We start from the raw sequence: 25,068 nt of genomic DNA, 5'->3' as shown, positions 1-25,068 counted from the left end.
TGGTTATAATGTTCCTATTATTAGTTTTGTTACAAGCATCTTTGCTTAATCAACTCAGTTTATGTGAAAAGACTCTAATGTTACTCTTAGCACATTTATCAATTAATAGGATGATAATAATTATTTAAAACACTGATTAAATTCTATTAAAATGATCACAAGCCCAAAACCTTCTTTAAATAAAAACGCATAAATAAGGCCGCGGGTGTTGTGGCGAGTTACAGTCAGGAGTTTCTTCCAACATTTATTCCTTTAAAAATGTTCTACTTGCTTTTGAACTGATGACGAATTGTATGTTTGTGTAGATACCACCAAGCGGCAATCAAAACATATACAAAACTTAGTAGATGATATTAGCATAAGCTGTTTCAATGGCAAGTAACCTGGCCTAAGCAAAAAAAATTTTAAATCTCTCAACATACTTCTGCCTCTTAGACTTTTCAAGTCTTTTTTTCTCCTACCCTGATTGGTGGTTACTGTATGCTGGAGCTTTTTATCCAATAAAAAAGTACTTTCCAGTAATAAGCTACTTAAGTACAGTAACGAATTACATCTACTTTGTATCTGTCTACCACTTTTCCTATTGAAGTGATTGAACAATCATTTTGTCAATTCATTTTAATTTCAAGTAACAGGTGTTAGTATTTTCTTTTCTCATTACCTGTAAAGATGAAATAGCAGTTGTGTTGGAGCCAAGGCCCTGGTCCATACCTGACCATAATAGATAAATCCATTAGGATATGTATGTATAATAGTGAGTCATTTCAATACATCTACAAGGTTCCAAACTTTGGTTAAAAAAACTTACATTAAACTGGGTCTTGGATTTTATATTTATATGTCTATAAAAATTTACTAGAGGTCAGAGCGTGTTTAAAGTTTGAGCGCCACATAACACAAATTCATAGAGACACAATCTACACAGGCACTGGCCCTCTTGCGTGGTGGGGGGCAATCCAGTCATCGTGCTAGCGACCCGCTCAAGCAAGAGATGAACAGAAAATGTTAAGAGACAATGCAGTCCAAGTAAATAGGCGTAATGATGAAGGCAAATCTGACAGTGGTGATCTCAAAGGATTCACGCTGTTCTGGTAAAACTGGGGCTGTTGCCAGGATCCAGATGAGATTTTTGTGAGTTTTGCACATTACAAACATTTTGTGCATTATGGTCTTTTTTTTAATGAAGAACCTATGATGAAAAATTAATCCACTAACGGGAAAAAAATTACAGCTAGTGCAACAATTAGAATGTTTTCCAGTTTAAAACAAATGATTGACAACCAAGATTGGGATGCTCTTTTTGAACATCCCGTTCCACACTTAGTCCCCATTTGCTGTTATAATAACCTAAATTTTTCTGTGGAGATGTTCCACTAGAGTTTAGATTGTGCTTGTGGAGATTTGTACTCATTTAGCCACAAGGGTGTTAGTAAAGTCAGGTGTAGCATGAGGAGGTCTGGGTTCATATTCATATCAAAAGTGTTCAATAGGGTTGTAGATATCTATAGCAGGAGATCTTCTACTTCAACCAATGCAAAGTAGTAATCTTAATGAAGCTGTCTTTATGCACAAGGTCATTGTCAGCTGGTAGGGATAGATAGATAGATAGATAGATAGATAGATAGATAGATAGATAGATAGATAGATAGATAGATAGATAGATAGATAGATAGATAGATAGATAGATAGATAGATAGATAGATAGATAGATAGATAGATAGATAGATAGATAGAAAGTATTTAGACTGTTGGAAGGAACAAATACCTTGTACTTTGTCCAATATTAGTGTCTTGTTAGCCAGATTGGTGACGATTGTGTTCATGTTTATCAGCTCTTGGCTTCCTTTCTGAGAGAGCACAAACAACGGGAGATGGAACGGTTTACACAAATCATTGCACATAGATGCACATTGTCATCATTTAAAATTGAACAACATGCAGCATATTTGACCAAGAATCTCTGATAAGCAATAAAGAGAAAAATCACCCAGTCTACTACATTCACACAAGAAAGAAAAAATTATCAAAACACAAACTAGTGGTTTAAATCATTGTTGTATTGAAAATACGTTGGTCATTGTGGCAAAAAATCTAATGTGCTGTTTTAAAAAGTGCTATTTTATAAAAAAAAAAATAATAATAATAAAGTTAAATTCATTATTTACTGTATAAGGAGCTGATCATATTAAATTAAAATAATATATTAAAATAATATATTAAAATAGTATAGTGTATGATTAGCAAATTGGATATATTTTTTAACTTTCTGTCGACACAACGCAATTCTCAGCAAGCACCACAGCACTTCACCACCAACATTGGCAATGCTGACGGTAGCTGACCGACTGTACTTATTTCAATTACACACTCGCACACAACACAAAGCATTGCTATTATGATACGCCAGATGTACCAAATCCAAAAATTTTGGTTATTTACAGTTTCTTGAATTTTGGTTTCACAGTTTCCGCTCATGGTCTACTCCTGTTTGTCCTGACCTTTGCTGGTCTTTGACTATGACCCTATTATCAGGATTGAGTTGTTATAGATTCTTAAATTTTCGAACCTGCTTTCGAACCCGAGCATGCTTTCACATTGTGACAGTTTAGCCTTATATATATATATATATATATATATATATATATATATATATATATATATATATATATATATATATATATGTGACATTATTTGAATGTTCTGCTTTTCAGTAATATATTTTTTATTTTTGATTGTTTTAATTTTGCACCTTTTTGCAACTGATAGAGAAAGAAAATGCAGTACTTCTGAGCAAAATGGTTCTTTTCCGTTATTTGGCATTTGGTGCTCACCATGGTGACAAAGACATCCTGGGGTCGGAGGCGGTGTTTTTGGAGAAGTGAAGTCAACACCTCCTGTAGGGTCTTGTTGGATTTCACCACCATAGCCACACTCTTACCTGTGAAAGCTACCTCCAGACTGGGGAAAACACAAAATGCAAAATTAGCATTTCAGTGTTAAGGAAAGGATCAAACTCAAGATTTATTGCATGTACCAATGTGGAATGAGATGTTTGGTAGTGCGTAAAAAACAATTGGTGTATTATACACACAATGTACAGCAGGTATAAGATAAAACAATGGGCTTATAATACAAACGTACTGTATGCCTGCAGCAGATGATACTTTGGTCATGAACCAAAAATTGCAGTACTGGACTTATGTGATGCAAGAGAAAGGTTTTCACCCTCTTATTGAGAGTTTATCTCTGGCCAAGATCCAAAGTAGCATGATTAGCCCATGCCTTTTGAAATGCAATGGCAACACTAGCTAATCATATACATCTGTTAGCTCATGTATTGTGGAACAAAGCGGTTAGCGACTTCTCTTAGAGAAAAGATTTTCCGCTTTATTTGGTATTTGTCATATGACAAGGGAAAGCTGTCTGATAGAAATTGGTAAAAAAAAAATTATAATTATTAAAATTTAAAAAGACAGCAGTGACATGTCAAGCAACAGGAAGTGAGCATACCCCCAAGACCTATCTATTAATCTAACTTTGCTAATGACTGAATTTGGCATTTTCATCATGAGCTGGCATTTTGCTTGCACTTTGGTTTAAACCATAGAGAGCTGGTGGGTTTTTGCGTTCATTTCTTGTAGGTGTTGATATTTGGGTCAACAGTGTGTGTGTGTGTGTGTGTGTGTGTCTGTGTGTGTGTGTGTGTGTGTGTGTGTGTGTGTGTGTGTGTGCTTTCAGATTGTTTAGAAAGTTTATCCTGCTTTTGTTGACTTTTTTTGATGTATCATATTTGAATTTGTCCTGTTATTCAAATTTTGTAAAGTTTAAATTCAGAATGTAGTGGAAGCAAAAAAAAAAAATTGAACTAATCATCGATAAGACCATAAGGGGACACAAGGAGACCTCGAAATAAATATGCTTTAAGGTCAAATTCAAGGTCAAAATGTAACATTTTCAATAATTAAAATAGTATAAAGTAACATTGATAGACACACAAATCTGTACTAGTAGTTTTAGTAGTAGAAGTATTAGTAGTAGTATAACACTTCAAGCTATGACAAAAGCAGTGAATTAAAAAAATACAAACAAGAGACCACGCTGCAGTGTTTAACTCCAAAGCAAAGGAATCAAAAGCGTGAACGTTCTTGCACACAAATCACAATTGCACCTTCACCCATAAGAGGTCTAATCCACAACCAACTGACTCGAGTGAACATAAATGTAACTCGGCTCTGCTATGTTTATGCACATCCTTGGTGATTCTGCTGCAGCAAATTCAGCTGCTTTGCTTGTTGCCACAAATAAAAAAATCTCTGAAAGGGAGCTGAAGTGTTTAGGGACCATTTTAAGATTAGCAAAGGTTGTGGTGAGACCACAGTTGTAGAAGACACTTTGGCATTTAGATGTTGTTGTTTTTGTTGTTCTTTGCGCTGCACACATGAGGCACTTATGGCACTTATGTTACAGAATTCAGACATTTCTCATGTGTTCTCTGGCATATTTGTTAACCTCAGATGCTTGGTTATGCAATATGATTATAAAGACAGTTGATATGAAGGTTGATGTTTTTTGCCTGGTTTCAAAAATAAAACTTCCTGCTAAATCTTGTAGACATTGCAGTCATGCCAATGTATCCCTGCTGAAAAAAAAATCAAGAAGCCATCACATGAATTCTAATATTTTCCACTACAAACACCATTACACACCATCAGCTGTTAGGCATTAAAACCATTCTCAAATGCTTTCAATTGCATAGTGTGTTTGTGTACATAATGAATCATTAATCCAAAGCAACCACTGAAGAAGTCTGGAAGCTTCATGACGTCCTAATGGTCCCTTTTGGTGTCCAGTAGATTTCAGCATGTGATCTATAAGTTGCCAAAGGTGTTCTATTAATCCTTAGATGGTATCAGACATTTACATTTACAGCATTTGTCAGAAGCCTTTATCCTGAGCGACTTACATTTATCTCCTTCATACAACTGAGCAGCGGTGGAGTTAAGGGCCTTGCTCAAGGGTCCAGAAGTGGCAGCTCGGTGTGGCTGAGATCTTCAGATCCTTTAACCACTTAGCTGCCACCTCCCTCACAACATGTTACCAATAGAAAGCAATAGATTAAGCATAGAGACCCACAAAAACCATTATGACCAATAGATTTCCATTTAAACCACTACAATCGCATTATATGCATCAAATGCAAATGCTATATAGTGTGTATTTACCACCCTATAGGGGATGAGTATGCTTAAATAATAGTATATTTACTTTGAACTTGTTTCTATATTAAATTATATATAAAATGTCCTATATTGCACAGTCACTGGCAGAAACTCTTATCCCTGATTGCCACATCGTGAAGTTCCATCAATAATTTGATAATAATATGCAAAATAATCTCAGTACTACCATTTTATACAAAAATATATATATATTTTTATAATTATCATCTAATGTCAGCACTTTTATGTATGCCCAAATATCAAGTCCAAGTGTGCACTGGCTCTATTTCTATCTCTTTAACGTCTAATCAGACTGAGAGCTGGACTTAACAGCCTTACTGCAGAGACACGATGTTCCCCAGATGGAACATTTCTGCCCTAAAGCATTCGACTTGAGTGAACACTCAACTGTCGTTGAAAAGGTAACTCGGAATTAGACTAGCGAGGAAGTGTGTAGCCTGCTCCGGAGACACACAGAACTTACTGTGCACAGAATATGTTATATAGTTACTTGGAAGACCACAGGGTTTGATTTTAGGTCCTTTAATTTAATTTAATATTTAATTTTATCCATACATGACCCTGGTGATATAATGAAAGACTTTAAAAGGAATATAGATACAAATAAATAATAGCTAAAAATTCCTTCTGCTACGGCATTTTATAACAAAATAATTATCCATGCAAATTGAATTACATTATATAAAATTACTATATCAAATATAATAAAATGTATAGAAATCAGAAGCGATGAGTATATATTTTGTATAATGTTATAAAAAATGACTGAAAATGTTACTGGATATCTTGTTCAGTCAACCACAGAGCTCTATAGGTTGAATTTAATGATCTTTTCTATATACATTGGTATGGTATTACATTTTTCTTTTACAATCAGGAAGTTTTATCGACCAATCAGATTTTTATTTCTCAGTCCTCTCATTGCGCTTTCTCATCCTCATGCTTCAAATCAACCACAAATAAGACGCCTTTGCAATCTTTTGCAATCTGCATTTGCATTTTCACTGTCAACAAGGTAGACCTGTCAATCGAACAGTGAGTGTTCCCAAGGAAATGCCAAACTTGGTTATGTGGGTGTTGGTGGTTGCAAATTCTAAATGTACAGTGATAGAAATGGCTAAGAACATTATAGGGGAGGTTTTTGCTCAGTTGTTAAGATGTTGAATTTTTGATCAGAAGGTCATGAGTTTAAACCCCAGCACTACCAAGCCATCACTGCTGGACACTTAAGCAAGAACTACTTATAGTCAAAATACATATAAAAGAGGAATAAATTATGAAAGAAACTCCTGACTCAAACTCGCTACAACACCCGTGACCTTATTGGCGTGATTTTTTTTAAAGTAGTTTTTAAGTAGTTTTAAGTAGGGGGAGTGGTAGCTCCAGCGGTTAAGGTGCTGGGTTACTGATCGGAAGGTCGGGGGTTCAAGCCCCGGTATCGCCAAGCTGCCACTCTTGGGCTCTTGAGCAAGGCCCTTAACCCTCTATGCTCCAGGGGTGCTGTATCATGGCTGACCCTGCGCTCTGACCCCAGCTTCTAAGCAAGCTGGGATATGCGAAGAACAAAATTTCACTGTGCTGTAATGTATATGTGACAAATAAAGGCTATTCTATTCTAAAAGGTTTTGGGCTCATGTTTATTTGAATAGAAATCAATCAGTGTTTGACTCATTAATATCATTCTATTAATAGATCTGTGTGCTGTCACATTCAAATCTTTTCACATAAACTGAGTTGATGAAGTAAAGAGTCTTGTGATAATAATTATAATAGGAACATTATAGTTATAATAAATCATAGTACTTAAGTACATTTAAAGACAAATACTTTTGCACTTTTCTCAAGTGAAAGTTTAAAGAGAGCACTTTCACTTTTATGGAGTCATATTATACCAAGTGTATCTCTATTTTAACTCAACTACATGGTTTGGGTACTTCGTCCCCCACCCTTGGTTAAGATGTTGGACTTCTGATCACAAGGTCATGTGTTCAAATCCCAGCATCTCCAAAATGCCACTGATGTGCCGCTAATACAAATTCTCTTCTTTATAAATGAGATTGTTGTAATTTGCTCTGGATAAGGGCATCTTCTAAATCAGTGGTCCCCAACCTTTTTTGCGCCACGGACCGGATTAATGACGGACCGGATATTTTTACGGCCCGGTTTAATGTCAGACAATATTTTCACGGACTGGCCTTTAAGGTGTGTAAATACAACAAAATAAAATGATACGACCGGCATAAAAACTGGTATTTTCTAAACATAATATTAAATGTGAATCCACGGGAAGGTAGCGGATTTACGTCACTCTGGATAAGAGCGTCTGCTAAAATGTAGGTAAGACATGTGAACATGCATCAAGAGTGACTCATAGACAGATGTGGCAGAGAGAATCTGGTAATTTTCCAAAATAAAACATCGTTCAGAATCAGATAATAAATACAATGGAAATAATGTAAGTATTCTTTCTGTGCGGCCCGGTTCCAATTAACCCACGGTATGTATGTGGTTTAAAATCCAAGCAAATGCTATTACCAGCCTGGTTCAATATTTTAAACAACCAGAAGGTGTAGCTCATAATCTTTTTCATTTGTACAAATAGCACTAGTACTCAGATCTACTCAGCTGTCTACAGCTCTACGGCGATCCTATCAACGCAAGAAGTAACCGTAATTGAAGGTAGGGTGTGAACACTCACGCAAATGTCACTCGCAGCTCCAGAAGAACCTGCTGATCCTTTAGTACTGAGCTGTCTTGGTCCAAGGAAAGTGGTTGCTGTGGAAAATCTCAATTAGAATTTTGCAACACAAAGATACAATTAAAATAAATAGATTCATCCCTATAAGTTTATCCATAATGAGCCAGAGGTAAAAGTGGTGAGCAAAAATGCCTTGAACTGATCTGTGGAAAAAACCTTGAGAGGGACCAGATTTAAAAGGGAACTTGTGACACAGAAAAGTGCAATTGTACACGATCCCCTTCTACAATGGCCAAAAAGCACAATTGTGAAATCAGGAAAGTCGTTACAGCTTTATTATGCAGTCTATTGTGCTGAGGAATTGTGTTGCGCTCTGAAAAAAAATTAATAAACACCTCGATAAAAGGAGTTGAAAGAACCCACCTTGTCTTTTCCCTGAAGGTAGATGATGATCTCAGACAGAGGAAGGCCTCTTTTTTCACACAGCCCTGTGAGCATGCGGCGAATGGTGATGCCGTGTCGGGCAGGGGTCAGTGAGGCCGTGCCATCAGGCAGAAACACGCAGCAATACTTATCAGCCGTGGTCTTAGAATCACTTGCAGAGTCAGTTGAACGAGCAACTAATCGTTCCACCTTCACCAACACACACACACACACACACATACTCTTATGTCACAGGATATAAAGAATGTTTAATATTGTTACTTAGAACAAGGTTTATATCAGGTCACCTCTGCACAGTGAAAAGATCCAGGTCTTCCAGTCATTTGTGACTCTGTAATAGAATATATATTAAAATAAATGACATTTACTCAGCTTGATTTTCTAACAAAAAGTTAGAATTCCTAAAATTTAATTTTATATTTAAACTCACCTCCCCAGGATCCTCTCTTCTCTTTTCGTTTCTCCCAGTTCATCTTTCCTTGCAGGGTTATTTTCCTCCTTTCTACCAAAGGAGGAGAGTCTTCTGTCTCTCCTCCTGCAATCTTGCCTATTTTCACCTTTGCCTTCTATTAAATTAAGACATTTGTCTTACAGACTGAATGAAGCACAGCCCAACCATATATACTAACATTCTGATAATAAAACTAATCAGTACTGTTGATAAAACTAATATGTTTACATATATGTATATGTATATGTGTATATACATATACATATATATACTACTTAAATGTTTTATTTGACTAATATACACTGATCAGGCATAACATGACCACCAGCCTTATATTGTGTTGGTCCCCTTTTTGCTGCCAAACAGTCCTGAGCATAAATTTTAACTTCTTCAGCAATTTAAGCTACAGTACAATGGCCAGCCTTCGCTCCCCACGTGCATCAATAAGCCTCGGCCGCCTGTGACCCTGTCGCCGGTTCACCACTGTTCCTTCCTTGGAGCACTTTTAATAAATACTGAACACTCCAGACCAGAAACATCCCACAAGAGCTGCAGTTTTGGAGATGCTCTGACCCAGTCGTCTAGACGTCACAATTTGGCCAAACTCACTCAAATTCTTACACTTGCCCATTTTTTTGAGGACAAAATGTTTACTTGCTGTCTAATATATTTCCACCCACTAACATGTGCCATGATAAAGGAATAATCAGTGTTATTCACTCATAATGTTATAATGCCTGGTAAGCTGGTTTCTTCACCAAGAAGTGGGTAGAAACTGTAACAAGCACTAATAGAGGACCATTGGGGCACAAATTCCGCTGCCCCACAAGTGACCTGTGATTGTTTTAATGAGTATCACACAGATAATATCCGTCATCAATAATATCCTTCATGTTTATCTCACAAATTGTAAGATTGGTGATGGAGATCAGACCTGACATTGAATTCCTTCTATATTATCTATTGAAATGCTTCAAAATGCCATAATTTCCAGTCTTCAGCACTTTAGAACCCTTTAATCTACACTATGTATCTGACTAGGTTTTTATCCAGCATAAATGCACTCATTGCTTAAAGTGATAACACCTGACTGCAATAAAGATGTTAGCAAAACATTTGTGCATCGATCTTTCAAGACAAAATAGCTCTTTTAAACTCTAACCTGCCTATACAGGGTTCCTCATGGGGTAGCATTTAAATAGCCTTTAGTATAAATAATACCTATACATTCATTCTTTTTGCCTGTATTGGGATCCAGAGGTCTGAGAGCACTAGTGAAAATGCTTTTCTAATTCAATACAATGCTTGTTTGTTATTAACAGAGTAGAACTGCAAAATAAAATGTATGCCCCAACTACATGTATGATAGACTATAAAAAAGATTAAGAATTAAACCTATAATTTGCAACTTAATGAGAACACTCATAATGCATTACTTAGGACATACTGTATGTACTTGAGCTCATAGTATATTGCTTTATTTTCTACCTCTTTCGATTTCTGCTGCTCCCTGGTTCCAGGGCTGCTGTGTCTGGCAGCCAGGGGAAGTTTAGCGCAGTGGCCGAGCTCTGGCAGGGATCTGCCCTCCACATTAGCCAGCATGCAATTCTGATAGAGCTGTGAGCGAACGAAGCGAGTGTAGCTGTCAAACTTCATCAGCTTAAAGATCTGTGCATTGAACGAGAGAAAAAGAAATACAAAAATGCCTCAGTTTGTGTCTAAGAGTTTTATTTTTAGTCTGTAATCAAAACTGGTGCTAGATATGCTTGTTGTACTGACTACAGGAAGATTTAAACATAGCATTGTAAAAGTACTGGTTTACAGTAAAATAACAGGAAATGCAAACCATTTTTAGTTGAACACAAACCCTTTTTTCATGTACATTTATACCATATGTTTGCTGAATTAGCACATCATAAAGGAAGTGGCGGCTAAGTGGTTAAGACTTTCAGTTAAACTTGAGAATGTCATGAGTTTGCATCAAAGAACTGCTTAGTTTTAGGTTGTTTATAAAATGTTTACATTAAATGGACAAAAATATTTGGACACCTGACCATAACATTTATATGTGCTTTTCCACATTTAGTCCCCAGTTGCTGTTATAATCACCTCCACTCCTCTGGGAAGATGTTCTCCTCACCTACATCAGTACCTACCTTTCGTAATACCTTTGTGACTGATGAACACAAATATATAAACACACTCCAAAGTCTGTGGAGGGAATTACAAAAGCAAATTGAGACTAAATGTGGAATGCAACCCTCAAACATCACATACTGTACTTATGACCAGGTGACCCAATACTTTAAGAGATAGTGTGTGTGTGTGTGTATGTGTGTGTGTGTGTGTATATGTATGTATGTGTGTGTGTATATATATATATATATATATATATATATATATATATATATATATATATATATATATATGAGTTGATGTATATAAGTTGCCAATTGTCCATTACCTGTTGCTGAGCTTTCTCGAACATATCAGGATGAGGCTTCTGTATATCCTGTTCATCAACACGACCCTTGTCGTCAATGTTGATAGGATTGCTGGCGCATTTGGACAGGTAACTGTTGTAGATTGAGAGAGCCTCCTTGATCAGCTAAGTAAGCAAAAAAAAGCAAATTAGACTGAGTCTATTGCAGTCATGTATTGAATTAGCACATTGTAGTTGTTTAAACTTAAATTTCACTTGTCACATACATTACCACACATACACAGTACAGAATGCAGTGAAATACTTAATGAGTAAATGCATTTTGAACACCCCATTTCACATTGCGTTCCCATTTGCTGTTATAATAACCTCCACTCTTCCACTAGGTCTCTCAGAATAAGAGGTTGGTATACATCAAGACTCTGTTCTGTTCTGACTCTGTTCTGTTGGAGGAATGAACTACTTCTCCTAGTTGTCTGAACAGCTGAGTCATCTTCAAATGACTGGTGAAGACTTACCTCTTCCTGAATCACTTGACCTAGCACTCATTTTCATGGTTTGTTTTATGTCTTTATTTTACAAAAATGTGCTATAATTATATATAAGTTTGCAACGTAGTAAACCAGTGTTGATTTATTCAGTGATAGAGACTTCAAAGCACTTTTTATTGGATAAGGGCTTCTGATAAATTCCGTAAATGTAAATTTACGTGTTGGACAAGAAGATCCTTAATGACCTGCTACAGAGCTTTGACCTCAATCCTTTAGAATTCCTTTGACATGAATTGCAATGCTGACTGCCATCCAGGACTCCTCACCTCACCTACATCAGCACCTGACTTTACTAACTTCCTTGTGTCTGAATAAGCACAAATCTCCACAAAATCTTGTGAAACATCTTCCCAGAAAAATGGAGATTATTATTACGAATCTAATGATCTGGTGTCCACAAACATTTGTCCATACAGTGTACATAAGTGTGCCACTGGCTAATGTCTTATTAATTGAGAGGATAGATTAAAACAAAACTGGCACTGCCAAATGCTTTTCTGTTGAGCCCACAGATTTTTGCTAGTTATCATTAGACTATAAAACATAACACACCATGACATACCTTTTCAGTATTATTGGCTGGTATCTTGCGGAAATGCTCACACGCCACCCAGAAATTAATGTTCTCCACACTGACCTCGGACTTCAAAAACTCCTGTGAGCCAAATTTACATTACAGATTATACACTATATACTGACATAATGCATCTTTAAATAAACAGTGCAGCAATTATCATCTTCAGCAGAAATAGAATTTAACACACTTCATCTCTATTGTCGGCTAAAAAAATTAGTATTTCGTGTTCTCCAGTCCCAACACTAAACATGTCCTCAACAGGTGCCCCAGCAATCTGCCCACCTCCACACTCCTTGACAATTAATGTGACTCATGTATGTGGGCCGATGAAGGAAAAAAATATGGCTTTGAAAAGATTCTGTAGCTGGGCAGGCTGTAAGCTTTAAAAAAAAAAAGGTAGCACTGATGTGAGTGAATTGTCTCAGCAGGGAAGCCGGCTTCTTTTAACATCGGTTCAAAACGAACACACCATCAAGTGGTAAAGGATAGAGAAGTGCCTCATTTAGAAATTCAGTATTGACTCACTTTAAAGAGGAAGCATTCTTAGCTAGTGCTCTGTTCGCCTTGAATGCTCTCTTTGAAAATAAAATAAAACTGATTGATCTCCTTCCTGCTTCCTGCTGGTAAATGTTCGTCCTACAGTCTTAAAATTGCTGCAGATTAATGCACCACATACACAAGATGCATTTCCTTTCGACTTTATCGTATACAAAGAACTCGTACCAGAATATGGGGAATCATTCCTTTTTTTTACTATACAGGTACTTGCTTGTTTTCTTGCGGTTCCTGGGTTCTGGGTTACATTAAGTTGTGGATGAAGTACACAAACCATATAGTTGAGTTAAAATAGAGATCTACATGGTAAAATATTACTTCAGTAAAAGTAAAATTGCTCCCGTTTAACAACTCAGTTGAGTAAAAGTACAAATGTATTTGCCTTTAAATGTACTTAAGTATACAAGGTATTATGAATTATTATGGCTATAATGTTCTATTATCATTTTTGTCCCAAGACTTTTTTACTTAATTAACTCAGTTTATGTGACTCTCAGCACACTGATCTATTAATAGTTGGATGTTAATCAATCCAAAATTGATTAATATATAATAAAATGATCATGAAACCATGTGGCGAGTTCGAGTCAGGATTTTTTCCATCATTTATTCCTCTCAAAATGTTCTGCTTGCTGTTGAGCTGATGCTAAACTGTTTGCTCGTGATAAGTAGATACACCAAGCGGCAATCAAAACAAATACAAAATAGAGCGAGCGCTCGACCCTGATTGGTGGATTGCAGTGTGTTTGACCAGTTACGTTTTTATCCGTTTTTATGTTTAATTGTTCTTCAAGGTTTTTAAGGGAGGAAACCTGAGAACCTTGAGGAAGCATATGCAAAACAAGGAGAACAGGCAGCACCTTGGATTCTGGAGCTGTGGGGTAGGAAAGCTATGTATCCATACTGTGCTTCCCAGCCGACTAACTTTGTATGACGCTCGATACGGCATTGTCTTAAGTGATTTCATCAATTCTGATGGCAAGTGGAGATAACACAGAGTGACACAGTCAAGTGACATATTTTCTTTTTGCCAACGTAAGGTTATGTTACGACAGCTACCGGCCTGATTCTCGCATGAGGAGCTGTGAAAAATAACTGTAGTGAATGATACTGCCAAAACTAGGCAACCATTGAAAACAATTGTGAGCATATAAAAGGGTGTTATGTTCTGTAGAGTCTGTTGAACGCTGAACTCTGTGGTGATATTACGAAGAAATTGCTCTCTAAAACACTGTAAAGAGGGTTTTAATAATGACAACTCATGTGACCATGGCAACAATATTTCTCTGTGTGCATCACCTAATTCCTGCTTAGAAGAGTTTCTTTTTTATATGAATCAAAACTAAAGTGACAAACTATAAAAAAAGGACATCATTAAGAAAGTCACGTATTGACTCACGTTGAAGAAGAAACTTGGCAAGTGCTCGGTAAAAAGTTAAAGCACAGTTCCTATTCCTTATGATAAGATTCAAATGAACGGGAAATGTTCTGACACAGTACTTGTCTCGTATGTCTATTTTCTTGAGCCCTAATTAAAATTGTACTCATTTTCTTGCGCATAGCTCTAATATATTATGAATATTTATGACACGGAACTGTCATAACATCTTGATTACTTTCTGTATTGCTAATTTAGAGTGCATAAATGTCATTTTCCCAGCAAATAATATTTTCCTCTGAATTCCTACGGCAGTGTTATGACACAGTAATGACAGAATTATGGCTCTAAACAAAACCACTTTCCGTTTTTTTCTTGCCATGTAAACGCCCCTAGCAACGGCTTGACACGCTAATGACAGAGTTGTTTATATTTCCTTTGGCCCGTTATGACTTTCTTAATAATTTGTTTAGAATTCATTCGACAATCATCGTCACATCAGACATGGAAAAAGTCCTAATGTGACCTTACCATGAGCAGCGTGATGAAGCAGGGAGCGATTTGTGTAGTTAATTCGTCTTTCGTTAACAACATAGCTGGAAAATTGCTTATGGAGGTGTTATGTAGCAATATAAACAATATTATGGCATCCATTGTTGAGAGAATGAGCTCATGTTAGGACAACTGTATTACAGGAAATTAATTTAAAGTTGCAGCAGTAAAAAACAATAATTGGATAATATAATAATAATAATAATAATAATAATAATAATAATAATAATAATGATAATAATAATAATAATATTTTGGTTAAAGTTCATGGACTCACAGTGAAGTAGTACACTCCCAATGGATCTTCTAGCAGCCTCTCAAAACTGACAGCCCAGCTGGCCACCCGGCCCACCCCACTGGCCCCACCACTTGGCACACTGGGAAGACTGGAGTTACTGTTGGAGCATTGATTGTCTGTGCGCTTTAACGGCTCCAACGCATTCAGCTCTGGTGAGAAAGAAAGACATGTCAAAGTTTCATGTTTGGTTGCAAAATGACCATTTTAAAATGGCTCTTATTTAAACCTTTACAACAGTAATAATGAATTTTATGGCAGTGGCAAGGAAACTTAACATGTAGTAGTTACAAGTAGGAGAAATGTAAACCTAGACTTGCTGACCTAGACAGATTTTATTGGGTTTAAGGCTCTGAATCTTAAAGTAGGATCTGTCATGTAGAGCTAAAAGATGAAATATATAAATAATTTCCCAGTGATTGATTTGTCTTAATAAAAAGAAACTGAAATATCAGATTGTCTGCCAGTCGCACGGACAATTCAGGGGTCGCTCCATCCGCTTCCAGGTCGGTGCCATGTTGGGGCAGGCGGGCTTGTCGTTGAGGTTGGTGGCCTTATTCAAGATCTCAATCCGTTACGGCGGTTAGGATTTTTTCCGCTGCCGGCCTTTATGGACTCTGCCCACCAGCTAGGGCTGGAGACCGTTAAGCATAACCTGATTTCAAGCATAACCTGCTTCAAGATTTCAAGCATAACCTGAAATCCTCCAGGTCCGTGCTCTGGATGGACACCCCCTAGACAGGGCCACTCGCCGGACCAACACCAGGAGTGGCTCACCTTCTTGATGATCTCTCTTGGTGATTGATCTTCTGCCTGGAACTACACCTCCCTGGCTCTATCATCTCTCGGCACCTGAGCAGGCAGCCATGACTCAATACATTCAGAACTCCCTTGCTGCTGAAATCATCTGCCCATTCTTTACTCTGGTGGGTGCTGGGTTATTTTTGTGGAGAAAAAAGGACAAGAGCCTCCGTCCTTGCATGCACTTTTGGGGGTTAAATGCCATAACATGAACCGTTACCCATTGTCCCTGATGTTCTCCGCATTTGATTCTCCCCAATGCTCCACTATCTTTTCCAAACTGGACCTCAGAATTGCCAACCACCTTCTCCATATCTGGGAGGGGGATGAGTGGAAAACAGCGTTCAACACCCCGTATTCCAGGCATTGGTTAACGATGTGCTTCGGGACATGCTGAATCATTATGTGACATCCTTGTGTTCTCGCACTCCATCAAAGAACACATCCAGCAAATGTGTTTAGTACTCAGGCAGCTCCTCCAGAATGAATTGTACGGCAAGGTGGAAAGATTTCTTTGGTTTGTCCTTTCGGCCAATTTCTATTAGTGGTTCATCAGGGGCTATAGCTTTGTCACTGCCCTCCTTCACCAACTTACCTCCATGCACCAGGCCTTCAACTGGAACCCAGAGGCTGAGCGGGCCTTTACCAAGCTTAAGAGTTTCTTCACTTCAGCTCCAGTCTTGGCCCTTCCAGATCCTTCCCGCCAATTCTTGGTAAAGATGGACGCTTTTGATCTGGGAATTAGTGCCGTTCTGCCCAAGAGAGATGCCCGGGAGCCGCTTGCATCTCTTGCACCTTCTTTTCCCGCCATCACAGCCCGGCCGAACAGAACTACCCTGTTGGTGAATGGGAGCTCTTGGCGGTCAAGTTGGCCCTGTAGGAGTGGCATCACTGGCTGGAGGGGTCTGAAGTTTCATTCCTTGTCTGTTCCTTGTCCTACGTGAACCCAAAACAAGGGGCACCCTGAAGGGCACCTTTGTCCGCTTCCTGTACCCCGACGCCCTTGGAAGCACATTGCATTGGTTTTCATCACCGGACTTTCCCCTTCTGCTGGTCATACAGCCATCCTTGCTGTAATCGACAGGTTTTTTAAGATGGGTCACTTTAATCCCCTACTCAAGCTTCTCTCTGCCAAGGAAACTGCCCAAGATGTCCTTTGCCTGCATGGTTTACACGGGACATTGTGTCCAATCGAGGACCCCAATTCTCTGCCCATTTTACGAAGGAGTTCTGCTGTCTGCTGGGTATTTCTGCCAGCCTCTCATCAGGTTTCCATCCTCAGTCCCGTGGCCAGACAGAAAAGTTCAATCAGGAACTTGAGACAAGCCTCTGTATCTTCTGTGCCCACGACTCCTCCACCCGGTCTGAAAAAATTATCTGGGCTGAATACGCTCATAAAACTCTTCCAACCGCTGCCACAGGCCTCTCGCCCTTTCAGGTTGTGTTCGGCTACCAACTCCAGCTGTTTACCACCCAGGAGCCCAAGTGCCTTGGCCCAGTTCAGGCGCTGTCAGCAAAGATGGAAGATAGCCCGTGCAGTCCTCCATAAGTCCACCTGGAGTTACAGATGGTCGCATTTACCCTGTGAGTGCCACGACAAAGTGTTCATAAGTATTCGAACTATTTTCTTTGCCTGTGCATTCCTTCTGGACTACTGTTGTTTTTCCTGGTGCCATCCTGCTTTTGGGTCCTTTCTGCCAGCCAGTCCTGGCACACATGTAAATAAGTATTTGCAACAACAATTGAAAATTTGCTTAGGTGGCTCCCAATTCTCTTCATCATTGCTGAGATTTTTCTACAAATTTGGAAAAAGCCATGAAATCAAAGAAATAGCCTGCAGAGCTCTGAAACGCACAGATCTTGGGAAGGCTAAAAAGATTTTCTGATGCATTCGGGGAGAAAGACCATAGTTCAAAATCAGAAAGTTCAATTGGAGTTTGCCAACAGGCACCTGAAGGACTCTCAGACTGTGTGGAACAAGATCCTTTAGTCTGATGAAACCACAATTGAACTGTTTAAATCAATTGAAAATTATGTCTGGAGGAAATCAGGCATCACTTATCACCTGCCCAAAATTAGCCAGAAACCTGACTTGAACCGAGTTGAACATCTATGGTGGGAACTGAAAATGGATGTCCACAGACAGCTGTAATTATTGCTGAAGGTGCCACAAGTAAATACTAAGTAAAGAGTCTGAATACTTATGTGCATGACATTACATCATTTGTTTTATTTAAAAAAAAATGACAGACACATCTTGGTTTTCACTTTGTCATTATGGGGTAGTGAGTGCAGATGAATAAGAAAAAATATATATATTTTTTATGATTGTAGTATCAGACTACATTATGTGGTACACAAAACTCATGACTGTGAAAATAGCATGACCCACTTACAGAGGTTTTGTTCATGATTTCATTTAAGAATGTAATTATTAATGCTGACATTAAAGCTTTAACCCCATCCTGCTTTGGTAACCCCATTAAGCAAAGGTTGGTATGTCAGCACCAATCACAATGGCATAACCCTTTCCACATCCAGAAACAAGATCATGGTTTGCGTGATAACCTCATAAATGAATTGTGAAAGTGCTTCAGTCTTGTACAGCAAGTCAAATGAATCATATTAAGCGAATCCATTTCTGTCACATGGTTTCTTTTAGCTTTATCAGACTTCAAGTTTTTCTGCCATGATCTTCCCCACATTCATAATGAACTAGCGGAGGAAGTCTTTGTGGTAACATCTGCACCCCAAACAGGATGTAAACAGGTCAATGACAGACTCAAAGGCGCATGCTGCGACTTTCAGCATGCGGTGCGGATGTCACATGTAAAAAAAACACACACATGCGTGCACACACACACACACACACACACACACACACACACACACACACACACACACACACACACACACACACACAGTGCAGGCTTTCTATGCAGTAACAAACCCCCACATGTATTTATGTAGTAGGTTCAGTGAATGAATAAGTGTGTGTATATAAATATATATATATATATGAATGAACAAGTTCAACATTCAACATTATTATTATAATCATCAGCAAATCATTAACCCTTATGTTGAATGTGGCATACGTTCCGCTGGCATGAACTGAGTTTAAGTAAAAAGTGTGTATGTATGTATATATAAATATACTATTTACTTAAACTCGGTTCATGCCAGTGGAACATATGCCACATTCTCTTTTGAACAGTATAAGGGTTAATGATTTGCTGATGATTATAATAATAATGTTGAAGTACAATACAGATTTATTCATGCTGTTTGTTCTCATTGGCAAATGTATTATTAATTTATAACTCACCTCCATCGGAGACAGCCAGTGTCTGTAGGTGGAGAAAATTACAGTGGATAAAATGAGACAAAATTAGATGAGTCATGGCTTTATGTCAGTGTACAAATTGTAGACATCTATCCCATATGAGCATCACACACTGCTGTCTCGGAAACAAGTATAGACGTTTTACTAAAACACTACATTTCTGTTAAAAAAATTTTTAAGACAATAAAAAAACAGAAAGTGAGCATAAGAAGAAAGAAATGGGGACTAGATAGAGATTTGAATAGAACCAGGATTTGAAAAGGTTTTATACCAGAAGCAATGTCTGATTTAGAAAAAAAATGGATTAATGAAGCCTGGATGTAGGGTTTATATTTTTTATATATATATATATATATATATATATATATATATATATATATATATATATATATATATATATATGTGTGTGTGTGTGTGTGTGTGTGTGTGTGTGTGTGTGTGTGTGTGTGTGTGTGTGTGTGTAAAATTTGTTATACATATGAAATTCATAATAAAAGATTTTCTCATTGTGTCTTGGTCTTGGCTTTAAGATATTATGGGTTACATATTTATAAATTTAAATCTTCAAACACTTTATGGAAATTAATCTAAAGATGAAGCATTGTGGATTTTAATAGAGAAAATATAGACACAAAAACTCATCAAGCATTCAGCAAATCATAGCTCACTCGGACCACACTCACGTCTTATTACATGGTTTAGACTTAATGAATTTAGAAAAAATAAATATGAATCATGAGGTAAGTGTTTCAAAATCGATTCCAAGGTAACAAAAAACTTTAGCTCCTAATTATATGTCCAGCAGACTTACTTCACTGTCACTTGAAGCTTAATTTTAAAAGAAGTTGGAACTTGTAATTCCAGACTACAAACAATAAGTCTTCAAATTTTAACTCGTCAGCTTAAAGTCGTCTCCTCAACTACTTCTTTCCTATCTGTTCATGAGTGATGACAAATTGCCATGGCTTTTTTAATAAGTTATAGCAGTATCGGCTCCAGATCTGTGAATTTATATACCTAGTGTTTAGCTGAATATATTGTTGAAAAACTTGTAACTGTTTCGAGAAGGTTATCATTAACATTAGCTAGCTAGCGTGTTGCTAACATGACTCACTCTAGTCTTATTGCTGTTGTACTGCAATTTTAAATAAAGATTTTTACAACCCAAGTTGTTGTATAAATGTCGTATGGATGCTCCTTGCTCACACAACAAAAGGCACACTTTAATTTCCACTTTGCACGTTGATCCTTTAAATGTGGGAAATTACATAATTTTACATCATTACCACACTTTACTAGTTATGGATGCGGCATGGTTAGCTAGAATGGAACTAAAATTGTTTTCCTGGGTATCAATTGTTGAAAATCGTTGTAGAAAACTCGCAATTTAGATTAGAACATCAAATTATTTCCCAAACATTTCCCTGGGAATCCCAAATTCTCCACCTTTGGCCTGATTTACTCAAAATATGTGTTTCCTAAATTAAGATGTTTGAGTTTTGTATCTCATGTTCTGGTTGTTTTTTTGTTTTTGTTTTTTGTATCATAACTGTAACATGCAGTTTTGAAATATAGGCTTTATTTTTTGAAAGCAAAGTGAAAAGTGTCCATTGTTTCAAAATGCAACAAAAAAATAAAATAAGTATGGGGTAGCTATAGGCGGTAGCTCAGTGGATAAGATGTTGAGCTTCTGATCGGAAGGTCATGGGTTCAAGCCCCCGCCCCACCAAGCTGCCATTGCTGGGCCCTGGAGGCAAGGCCCTAAACCCTTATTTGCTTAGCTGTATAACTGAGAGAACTGTAAGTTGCTCTGGATGAGGGTTTCTGCCAAATTCCATAAATGTAAAAATAACTTTCATGTGACCTGTATATAATTTGAAATAAACGTTTGTCAGCTTTCAATATCCCTATAGTTGCACATTGATGTTCCAGACAAAAGGTAAAAAGCTGAGGGAAGAAAAAGTCAGCCAAATTGTTAAAAATTCCATCCCGGTAAAGCTACTTCTTCTTGGAAAATATGTAAAATATATGGAAATATATTATCCAGTGATTAAACTGCGCTCCCGATCAGTACCGTTCCTCATTTCTAACTAATCTAGTTCCTTTCATGCAAATAATTGTTCTTCTGGGCTGATTTTCGCACTGACTGGTTACAATAATATTCTCCGATCTGAAAGCGCTGAACATTTGCACACGCAGAAACAAATGAGACCTCTCAAATCCTACCTGAAGTCCATCAGCTGTGCCGGAATCACCTAGTTTTAGAGACATAGTCTTTGTACGAGAAGAGCTTTAGGTACTTTACAAAAACATGAGCTGTCCCTGATATATGTCTGCTGCCTATGACAAATGAAAAGTTGAAAATGAAACTTCCTAGTAGACCAGGAAGTCTTGCTATAGCAACATGCCACAGGAGGAAGTGTGTGTACTTCAGAGACAAAAAAAAAAAGTAGCTGTGAAAAAACGAGCGCTAATCATTGTTATAAAGAAAACGTGAAGAAAAAGACATAGTAAGCACTTAACTATTACAAAGCATCAAACGATTTCCAGATTCTGGTGTAATTTTTTTTTAAGACATACGAACAGCACTAATAAAAAAAAGGCTGCATTGCAGTACAATATGGTCAAAAAAAAGCACTGTGATTTCATCCTAATGTTTCGATGTTTTGGAATGTTACGAGAATTACTACAACATGCTTATCAAGCTAAAAAACAACCAACAGAAGAGATGAAGGTTTACATGACTGCTTTTTTACCTTAGTTAGGATGAGAGGTCTGCTCGGGGTCAGCGTGTTGTGTCTCCCCAGACGTCTGCGTAGAGAAGCTCGCAGGCCAAAATGAGACAACCCTCTGGTAAATTCTTGGAAAGGCATGGCTTTCTGTAGGGGGGGAAATGCTCCGAAATAAATATCTTGAATTTATTGAGGAATCATGCACTGAAATTTTGCTCAATGCGAAAAACAACCTCTTTTTAACCCTAAAGGAACATCAGTGACTTGTTAATGAGCTTCATTAAACAAGAAGGTTGAATATCTAAGATTTGTAGGCAAATGTATGTGCATTGGCATGAAACACTCACCAGCCACTTTAACAGGAACACCCCTGTTCATTCATACAATTATTCAAGAGTTTCAGTTATAGTTTAGTCATTATATTGAGGGGAAATCATGTGATCTTAGTTACATGGCATCGATCAGGGCATGGTGTGGGATGGTTTGAGTATGTTTAGAAACTCCTGGATCTTTTTGGATATTCACTAGTACAAGTTTTTTAGGGTGCTTACATGCAATCGGATGACGCTGACAGGAGGGCTGTGGTCGCTCAAATAACCACCATTTTTAAAAAAAGTCCACAAAAATGTATCTCCCAACCAACATTGATAAAACTGCCTGAGTACATTCACTTCACAGTTAGAGGGGGCCATGTTTCAGTCCTGGGCCTGCTTTAATACTTGTGTGAAGTCCTCCTTTTGTTTTTTAGTTTCCTCTAAAGACTTTGTTAGACAGATGTATGTATGTATGGATGTATGGATGGATGCATGCATACTATCCATACATCCATACATGGATGGATGGATGGATGGATTAATGGATTGATGGCCCTTACAGAAGAGGTAACACCAGAGACTCCTTCCATTATTACAGAAAGCTGGACCATACCAAATCCATTTATTATCAGCCTCAGATTAGGGTATGTAGAGCATTTGCCATACAAGTCAAGATGTTTAAGCTGTAACTATAGAAACTTTAATCAGAATTACAACAAACACATTTGAGAATTCAACAGTGCTGTGATAAGATCTAACAGGAACATCAATGTTACTGTTTCAAAATGATTATGAGATGCAGAGACCCAGCTCAAATCGATTAACCCCTTATCCTTCAGTGTCATGCCAGCATGGACGATAGCCCATTGTTGGCAGATGTTAGCTGTCCATGGGCAACAATTTCAGTCATATCAACCCTCAGAATATCAATAAATATGTAGTTATAGCAATAAGAAAACGCATACCTTATCTTTGGAAAATGGAGCAAAGTTTTGTCTGTGGTAGAAGGAGACAGATGCGTCCATGCCGGCGAAGTAGGCTGGTGTTCTGCTAAAGCCCAAGAAAGAGGTATGGCAAGTTCCTGAGCTCACATGAACTGCATATCACTGTGTAAACACCAGACCTGTTGTAAAACACAGCTTGGCTGGGTATAAAAGTCACTCAGTGGGAAAACATACTGATCGTGCAACTGGTGACCTGAGAAACCTTGCAGACATTGCAAGCAAGTGATTCTGTCAACGCCAGTCATGGACATGTTATTAAGCACACGCGATTCTCTCTGTCAGACATTGTGGCTTTCACTTCACATACTTTTGAAAACCATAGCTGAGAATTCAGATTATTGCATTCATCATATAGAAACCTTGAACACAGTTATAGATGTCATGTAAAAAAGCTTCAAATATCTCTGAAGAGGTCAAACTATGAGATAGATAAGCCCTGAGCATAGAAAGTGGAGTGTAATACCTTTACAACACATGAATGCATTTCTATTTATGCACCATGGAGCTGAACCAGCCTCCGCAAGTTAGGACCGGCCAACCAACCAGAGGCAGCCGGATTCTTCTCACCTCAGTATCTATGTCCTGAGCCTAACACCTGTTCCCTGATGATCATATGTGCATTGGGCCATGTGTGAAGCATTAAACCAGTTTGCCATGCCATTTTGTGTTTCAGTTAGTACACCGAGGTTGGATGGTAACGCAAGCATTTGCTTTCCTGTGCATTTCTCAAGAGCAAATATGGTAATCAATGATGCTGGCGCCATGGCCGTGGCTGTGGCACAAAGGCTCCTGATGCAGTTGTTTGGAAAAGATCTCTTCAGATTGAACAACAATATGTAATATCACATAATAATTACACTTTAAACACCTTTTTATTCAATAGTACTAGGATTTTTTTTTTCCTGCATGCGATTTACAAAATTCAAACATTTGTAATAAAAACACTAGATTTACAAAAGTATTGGGACCTTTCCAACAATATATGGTTCTTCAACAAAGTTACAAAGGAGGCACACAATTGTATATAATGACTTTGGATGACTTGAACTAGTAGACTAACACCTGTTCCAGCATGACAATGCCTCTGTGCACAAAGCCAGCTCCATGAAGATATGCTTTACATGGGTGTGAGAGGAAGATCCTGAGTGGCCTGCTATTGAGCTCTAACCTCAGCCCTATTGAACACCTTCGGGATGAAGTTTCAGAACTCTTTAAAATGTGCTGACTTACTGAATGCAATATAGTAGACGTTTTCTTCTTCTCATCCACTTCTAAAAAGCTTCTTTATTTGGTAGTTATAATTTATGTATTTGTGGAAATAGTTCATAGTTCATCGTATAGTAAAGTAAATAGCACTTTGAGCTACAAAAGAACAGAATCCAAAAACCACCTGGTGAATGTGTCCACTCAGAGATGGGCTCTGAGTTCCCATACCCTGTGCACCAAGCCAGCTCCATGAAGATATGCTTTACATGGGTTAAAGTGGGAGTTCTTAAATGGCCTGCTATAGAGCTCTGACCTCAGCAATATTGAACACTACCCCTCTATTCGGGATTAACTTTTCATGCTAACTGCACCCCAGGCCTCCTTACATCACCTACATTGGTACATAATTTCACTAACTTGTGGGAATATCTTCCCAGAAGAGTGGAGGTTATTATAACAGCATTCCAATCTTATTGTCAGG

The 25,068-nt window shown here is 37.8% G+C and overlaps 1 protein-coding gene across 4 annotated transcripts in view; it reads right to left on the bottom strand.

Annotated features, from left to right (window-relative positions):
• rgs14b (regulator of G protein signaling 14b) overlaps positions 1 to 23,480 on the bottom strand; it is a 32,799-nt gene extending 9,319 nt beyond the window's left edge. For 2 of the 4 annotated variants that reach the window (XM_083564579.1, XM_083564580.1), the window contains exons 1-14: positions 23,343 to 23,479; positions 22,088 to 22,210; positions 19,314 to 19,335; positions 15,167 to 15,336; positions 12,390 to 12,482; positions 11,298 to 11,441; positions 10,322 to 10,501; positions 8,813 to 8,948; positions 8,670 to 8,713; positions 8,362 to 8,571; positions 7,939 to 8,015; positions 2,832 to 2,958; positions 1,766 to 1,847; positions 662 to 711 (exon numbers count right to left, since the gene is read on the bottom strand). In XM_083564579.1, the coding sequence (XP_083420705.1) occupies positions 662 to 711; positions 1,766 to 1,847; positions 2,832 to 2,958; positions 7,939 to 8,015; positions 8,362 to 8,571; positions 8,670 to 8,713; positions 8,813 to 8,948; positions 10,322 to 10,501; positions 11,298 to 11,441; positions 12,390 to 12,482; positions 15,167 to 15,336; positions 19,314 to 19,335; positions 22,088 to 22,210; positions 23,343 to 23,402 (1,518 nt within the window). In that variant the 5' untranslated portion in view covers positions 23,403 to 23,479. Of the gene's footprint in view, positions 1 to 661; positions 712 to 1,765; positions 1,848 to 2,831; positions 2,959 to 7,938; positions 8,016 to 8,361; positions 8,572 to 8,669; positions 8,714 to 8,812; positions 8,949 to 10,321; positions 10,502 to 11,297; positions 11,442 to 12,389; positions 12,483 to 15,166; positions 15,337 to 19,313; positions 19,336 to 21,557; positions 21,700 to 22,087; positions 22,211 to 23,342 lie in introns of those variants that run through there. The other 2 variants (XM_083564582.1, XM_083564581.1) reach the window with 2 other exon arrangements.
• Positions 23,481 to 25,068: the final 1,588 nt, after the last annotated feature.

This window comes from Silurus aristotelis (genome assembly GCF_946808225.1).
Source record: "Silurus aristotelis genome assembly, chromosome: 16".
NCBI lineage: Eukaryota > Metazoa > Chordata > Actinopteri > Siluriformes > Siluridae > Silurus > Silurus aristotelis.
Note: the sequence above shows the minus strand (reverse complement) of the source record. Positions and strands in the feature narration are given on the sequence as shown.